The sequence below is a fragment of the Montipora foliosa genome, chromosome 2 (genome assembly GCF_036669935.1).
Source record: "Montipora foliosa isolate CH-2021 chromosome 2, ASM3666993v2, whole genome shotgun sequence".
Classification (NCBI taxonomy): domain Eukaryota; kingdom Metazoa; phylum Cnidaria; class Anthozoa; order Scleractinia; family Acroporidae; genus Montipora; species Montipora foliosa.
In genome coordinates this window covers 41,066,997-41,074,496 of record NC_090870.1, presented here as the reverse complement: position 1 = coordinate 41,074,496, position 7,500 = coordinate 41,066,997, and the positions used below count along the sequence as shown (strand labels likewise).

The following is a 7,500-nucleotide window of genomic DNA, read 5'->3' as shown; positions in this document are numbered from 1 at the left end:
TATTGCGGGACGATACAAAGGTCAGAAACTGACTTAAATAAATACGAAACTTTCAACCAACAACTTCACTTTTTTTACAGCTGCCCATCACGTTTGCGAGAACAAATGCCGGACCGTTAAAACAGAACTCAGCTAATCGCAACGCTGACTGGAATTTGACTCAATGACTCGTTCCGCTACAGTCATTGACGACTGTGAAAAACGAAAACTGTTTATCACAATTTCACTTTCAGAGTCCGCGGATAAACGAAAAGGGCAATAACAACATCTGCATGCAGCACTCTAATGAAATTATCCAAACATACTCAATGCAGCTACATCCTAATGAATCTGAATAATCCTCTTGAATAATCACGAATGGGAACAAAGCATATGTATTTTCCAGAACCATAGAAAGCGACCACACACACTTGCTCCCGTTCGTCCTTCCCTACTAGCCATGTTTGTAACCTCGTGGGATATCGTTTTTCATTCAGCGAGACCTTGCTAACTTTATTAATAACACGCTTATGCTTGAGGTCCACTAAAGCAATACGTCACGAAATTCACGTCACTAGGTGTAGACGTCACAAAAACACCTTAAGATCAACAGCACCTAATAATGAAGTTATTGGGCTCAAAGGTGACACTTTGTGACATATCTGTAAAAAACCATTCATCTCATGATGCAACCGTACTGAACATATATACGCCGATGATGATCATAAGCGGTCCAATGAAATCAAAGCGAGCTACTTATTATGTTTGTGAACGAGGGACGTGGGTACGGGTTCACGTGTGCGAGCGCCTTTAAACTCTATTTTCTAAGAAACTGACATAGAATCCATTTAAGTTTACCCGCCTTCAAGACCCAAACACGAAAAAATATATTAAACTGTCATTACTGTACGTGATCTATATGATAACGTCATATCCCTTTTGTACGAAGAATAACGGCATTTTAAAATCTAATTCGTATGTTCTCACTTAAACACCTAGCATCGGAAATTTAAGTCAATGGAAGTATGTGGAAACAATAGACAATTATGCAGATGAAATAACATGAAAATTCACCGATCGAGATTATTACTAGACAAAAAAAAAAAGGAAGACGCGCTCTAAAAGGATTGCTCCTTTTCACTTCACGCTGATTATCCAAGACTACGGCCAAAGGACATAAAAAATAGACGGTCTCTTGGAATGCATGTTTCTCGATCATAATAAAAAATGACTAAGGATTTAACATCAAGAATGAGGAGCATATGTGCGCATGCGTCGACGGTTGATTGACAGGCGATGGAACGTAACCTACAGCGGTAGCATTCTTTTAAAACGCGTCTTCGTAAGATAGACGTACCGTATTTTTATAGCTCTGTCCAATTATTCCTAAGGGACTTCAATGTTTAAATATTTCCATTTTTCATTAGTTAAAATTCATGTCCTATCTAACGATTCGGCTTTTTGCTCATTTGCCAAAGAAGCATCCTTTGTTGATTTACTCGCAGATTGCATATCTTCAGTTCTTCTTGCCTCAGTGTTTGCTTCATCCTGAGGGTCTTCTGTTGCTGAGTCATCCCTGCCTTGATTTAATGCAGGCCTTCCTGTGGTACCTTCCGAAGAACAATGAATCTCTTCCTTTCCTAAAACCATGCTTTCATGCATGGCTTCCTTTTTAGAAACAGATGATGTCCTCTCTTCACCGTCATTCGGTGATTGTGCTTGTTGTTGCTTGTCCTGCAAGCCCTGATTTTTACGGTCCGAGTAAATATCTTCACCAGAGGACTGAGTTTTCGAACTGTCATCTAACTGCACACTGTCGTCCGCACCACCAGACTCGCCTTTTTCGCGTGAATTTTTCATTTGTTGCGGTTCCTTCTGGTCGTCTTGCTCACTGTTAGATTCTTGCTCTATCGCCGATTCCCCACCTTTTGAAGATACCGGTTCCTCTGATTTCTTCTGAGCTGTGATAAACGAATCAAAATCATCACTGCTCCTTTCCGCCAAATTCAAAGCGATGCATTGTAGCTTTTTCACTCAAGCGATCGGTAGCAAGTATAACAATAGGGAATCAACATGACGGCCGGGAGGATCACATTAATTTCTGGACCTGGGATACTGCGTTTATTGGGACCTTTAGATTCTAGGACGAGGAAGAGGACGAGATTTTCTCATAGAGCAACAAAGAGCGCGCGCAAACCAGCGTCATTTTGGCAGGAAAAACGTGATACTGTCGTCACTTTAATACGAGGTTTTGCAAAAATGTCGTCGTATCAAAACAAGTCAACAACACGGTAGCAGTGTTGGCATTTTTCGATCAGCAAAAAGGCTCAGTTACCAGCAATAGGAATAACTGAGAAACCTATACTGCTAACAAAGGGTAAGATAAATGGTCCTAGCCATAAACCTTCTAAGTGTTTTCGCTAAAAACGGACAGTCAAAACTCGTTCTCGTCCTCATCCTCGTCCTGGAATCTAATAAAGGTCCCTTATACCGTTATGACTGGTTCACTGAATCTCGGTTATCAGCTCCTACACAGTATGACCTAATAACTAAGGCTGCACCTCCTTCATTTCACAGATGTTTCTTGAACGCGATTGCTTGTGATTTTCGTTCAGCAGAGTCACTTGTTTCGCTTTCATATTTTTCATTCACCTACGTTTGCGAACGACGCGAAAATCCTGTGATTTCCTCCTTTTTTTTGGCCCATCAACTTCCGGTCGTGTTGTAAAATCAAAACAGAACAATTCAATAAAATTTGGCTTTAATTTCCAAGTGACCAAGCGTTCAGAATTTAATGAAAATTTAATCGAAGAGTTATTCCATTCGCGCCTATTGGATATGAGATGGCAAATAGCCAAAGAGGCGCTACAGCGTTTATTCGAATACCTGGTCTGCTATGAAGGGCCGAAGGTGACTGCCCAATACTGTGTTACTCTAATAGCCCTTACGTCACGTCATGACATACCTGCCGCACCCGTTGCCTTGGCTGCCAAACGCACAGTCAGGCGATGATTCGTATCCTCCAGGGCGATTATGGCGTTGTTCAAAACGCGTCCCTGTTCGCTGAACAAAAGAACAGCGGGTATTTTGACATCGTCACTGTTGCCTTCGTCGTTTGACATGGCGAATATTGGCTGAGTATCACTCGAACTACCCTCAACATTGTCTGCAGGACAATAAAAAGAAAATCACTTACTACGTCGTGCATATTGCAAAGCAATAGGCGCTTCAAAAGACGAGGTCGGCCTGGGGAAGAAGGCACGAGAAACGGACGAAGGGGCAAAGGAAACTAACGTGACACAAGGCCATGGGTGAAAAACCTCCACTTTCTAAGAGACCATTTTCGAATTCTCACGGCTGGACTGGATCTAGCATGAAATGGAGGCTAATGCGGGCAAATCTTTTCAAATGCAAATTAATTTGCCCGAATTTGCCTCCATTTCATGCTAGATCCAGTCCAACCGTTAGAATACGAAACTGGCCTATTGTACTAAATCAGGAGCTCATGACCATGAAGCGTTTAACTCTGGTTCGGAGCTGTGGTTTTTTTAAACGTAGCTCGTGCATTTTCCCGCGCGTGTAGCTTCGATCTTATTTTCGTCCATATTTAGGCACAAAATTGACGTCCTAAAATCCCCATCTTTGTTCCAAGGAAAAGAGTTGCAAGTTACACGCTTCAAGGGTCATGTGCTTATGACTAAATCCAACGATCCTAAAAATGTGTCTTTGTCGCACGCCATGATTTCCAACATCTACGCTAAAATGGAATTCCGATTGCGCGACACACCACTCAACTTATTAAGCCAATCTACAGCTGTCACCGTAATATAGACCATATTCGTATTCTCAGTATTGGACAGCAACTAGCTTACAATGGAGACTAAGGGTGGGGGGGGGGGGGGAAACCTTTTCAAATCCAAGTACTGTTTAATCTCTCTCCCCCCCCCCCCCCCCCCGGAATTGCCTCCACTGCAAGCTACGATGTAGTTCCAGTCCAATACTGATAATACGAATATGGTCTATTTAACAAATAGATTCCATGTTGCCGTGCGTCTGTTCAGTAATAGATCACAGATGACGTCAAAATGTGGTAAGAACAAAAAAGTGGCACACGAGGCGATAGCCGATTGTGTCACTGATGTTCTTACCACATTTTGACGTCTTCTGTGATCTATTACTGAACAGACGCACGGCAACATGGAATCTATTTGATTTATATAATAAAGAATTTAAAAACTTTATTCGCATAAAAGCTGATGGTGACGTCAATCGTGCGTCTGTCCTCAAATAGATCATAGGCAAGAACCAATCAAAATCCGTGAATAACTTGGGTTATTATATAATGTGTGATCGAATGATATCCGGTTTATGGCAGGAGTCTATTTAGATGCCTTTTTCTTGAGAGGAGGGGAGGGAGAGTAACTCTCATTACATTTGCAAATGATGTCTAATGTTACGATACGTAAAAAAACTATAAGATGGCTCATAAAAGAAATTATGAAGAAATAGTAAAATCCCTTGTTTCTAAATTAGGGGGTGTTTACATGATACCGGGGTGACTTTCGCACCCGGCGCGAGTTCACAGCGGTTCCCTCTCTTTGCTCCTGTATTTGTTTACATGAGCGAAAATTTTGTGACGGCGCGAAATCTCACATCGGTATCATGTAAACGAGGAACGACCACTCGTTCCGGTGTGAAATCGGCCTCCCGTTTGGCTGGAACGGGTAGCACATGCGCACTTTTCCTGAGAGACGCCATATTTGCAATTTGGATCCACGCTTGTATTTTATCGATATGTAGTGTCCCTTCAGGTAAACATGATACGATTTCACCTAGTCATCACGTAAACGCGGTACGAAATCAAGAAGTCTCCTAGGTAAAGTCAAGTCAAGTCAATTTATTTAACGTCGGTAGTTCCTTCAGTTACGAAACTGATATCAATGGAAGTCGACGGTGCGCCTTTTACCCCTCCCTCTGACAGTGCTCCGTTTCACGGATATTTAAAGCTATAGCTACAAGGATCAGAGGAAAGTGGAAAAAAATGTTGAAGTCACCCAGGCTCGAACTGGGGACCCCCTTGCTCCGAAAGCCGCGCACAAGCCAACTGAGCTACGCCTGCAAATGTTGGTTTTTGAGGAGAGGGGAAAATCAGAGTACCCGGGGAAAAGCATCTCGGAGCAGAGTAGAGAACCAACTAACTCAACCTGCGTATGGCGTAGAATCCAAGAATCGATCCTTGGCTACACTGGTGGAAGGCGAGTGCTCTCACCACTGCGCCAGCCCTGCTCCCTCCTCGGTGTGAAACTCGGTGCGAGTTTTCTCATGTAAACACCCCCTTACATTACATTACCTATGATAATAGCACCAACTGCGCCTGAAGCTTGGGCTTGGCGAGCCTAAAAAAAGAGAAACAAATGAACATTAAGGCAACTGAACGAAATGATGTATGAAATGAATCTCTTACTGTTAAAATTGCGTTCATAACTGCGAGGATTACAGCTTCACTTGATTAAGGCAACTGTTTGTTTTGCAAAGGATTAGAGAGCTTAAGCACGCGCGTTTTTGAGACGCTGTTTCCCCTTTTAACTTGTCTTAACACAACCACATTTACATTGCTAAGTATCTTTTCTTCATTTGAGATGATTAGTGTAAAAATCTGGGGTACACCACTGCCCTGTAAATATTCGTGAACTACTCGCATGATTTTTGCAAATTGTATCGTTAAACATTATGACTGAAAACCCTGAGATGTGACAATTCCACGATGCGCAAGTCTTTCAAGCAAAATGCGACAAAAATCGTTCCTTTAATGTCTTCTTGGTAACTTGCACTACTACTGTATGACTTCGCGAGATGCGTGAGACGGGCCGAATTAAAAACGGTCGTTCTTTCTTAAACTGTTGGGGAATGAATCCACTAGATTTAATTCACACAAATCCTCTTATCCTCAGACGAACTAAGTTTGTTTACGCTTTTATCATGCTGTTGCACTGATAGAGTCGAGGTTGGGGTTGGATATGATGGATTGTTCTGAAAGGAACTTCTGCAACCGACAATGTGGCGAGTTCCTAATAGCTGAGATGCGTCGAAAAATCCAGGTTTTAGATGCACTGCGATTTAAACAAGCGTCACGAAGTATCGCCTTGCTCTTATGCTGAACTTTAAAGTCACTCGCGCGTGGAAATATTTAACAATTATTCTACGAGGGCCCGCTAGATATGAAGTGATAGATAACGCGCCGAGTTGGCTATAATCATTTTATATCCAGCAAACCCGAGTAGAATAATCGCTTTATTAAAAACTCCAAGATCAACAACATTGTCGACTAAAGCATCGATTTCTTCTTGGGTTAATTCCGGTCCAAAACGGCCTTGTCGGCCGTTTTTCTCAGAGCTACAGCTGGTATACGAACTGAGCCTGTGTCCGACGAGCCAATGAAAATGCTGGAAATCTGATATCAGCAGTTCAGCTTTTAATAAAGATAATTATAAACGTCACAAAGTGTCCCCTAATCTCCGGTCTCAAGTAAACAGAAACAGCTTCATTTTCTCCCACCAAAAAATAACGCAAGTGCTTAGACACAAGGGAATACTTCACATCATCTAAATTGGTTTAGATTTCGTTTAACTGATAGCACGAAGAAGACTGTTCTGAAATATTTTTTCCCCTCCATTTATATGTGGGAGCAATACGGCTTAAGGTAACAAGATTTGCCGTGAGTTGTTTCAACAGTACCTTGTCGATGAACATGCACTCTCCCCTTTCCAACACAACAATCCTGTGTTTCAGGTCGTCCGCATTTGTCAGGGCAGAGCATCCCTTGAAAGGCTCACCGATATTCACTTCTGCACTAATCTGGAAAACAGCATGTCAACATTTTCATGAGATAAAGCAACAAACGAGTAGCCAATTTTTTTCGCTGTCGGCAAAAAACGTCATCAAATTTCAATACCACGAAATGCGAGTCCCATTTCTGAAAAAAACTGCGATGTTCATTTGACGAAAATAATGGCAAGTGAGCCGACGAAGTCTTCTCTTACAACGTACAAATGATGGCCAACTTCAAGTCCTTTAAATCTCTCAAATTAAAAAATTAAGAAGGAGGACACAGGAGAGGAAAACTCTGACGCAATTTTTTTCATCATCGGTAATATTTTTGGTAATATCTCAACAATCTGCTGTTTTCTGATAGCAGTTTCAGGTCTGACCAATTAATTTCTCTTGCCAATCACAAAAGACACAAACAATCCAATAAGCCAATAATAACACGCAGAAAATGTTGCGTTACCGAAATCGCAACGGACTGGACTCTCATTTACGGCCATTAAGCTCACGTGATTTTATATGTAACACGTCTTATTTAGTAGTCGCAAGAGAAAATGAGGGGACAGAGAAGGAGGCTCCCGGTCCAGCCCTTGGGATATGTCATGTCCACGAAAGTTATTTTTAGACGAGCGGAAGTCTTCCGAGACGTCCGCATGCAGGCCAACCTCGGTCCGATGTTTGAAAGAAAATAAATAT

At 42.0% G+C, this 7,500-nt stretch overlaps 1 protein-coding gene across 1 annotated transcript in view; it reads right to left on the bottom strand.

Annotated features, from left to right (window-relative positions):
• Window positions 1-7,500, bottom strand: part of LOC137993085 (ER degradation-enhancing alpha-mannosidase-like protein 3) — a 25,633-nt gene that overhangs the window by 169 nt on the left and 17,964 nt on the right. Inside the window, exons 19-22 of the mRNA XM_068838744.1 lie at window positions 6,715-6,834; window positions 5,330-5,375; window positions 2,945-3,145; window positions 1-1,940 (exon numbers count right to left, since the gene is read on the bottom strand). The exon at window positions 1-1,940 is cut by the window's left edge and continues 169 nt beyond it. Coding sequence (XP_068694845.1) covers window positions 1,414-1,940; window positions 2,945-3,145; window positions 5,330-5,375; window positions 6,715-6,834 — 894 coding nt within the window. The 3' untranslated portion in view covers window positions 1-1,413. The remainder of the gene's footprint in view (window positions 1,941-2,944; window positions 3,146-5,329; window positions 5,376-6,714; window positions 6,835-7,500) is intronic.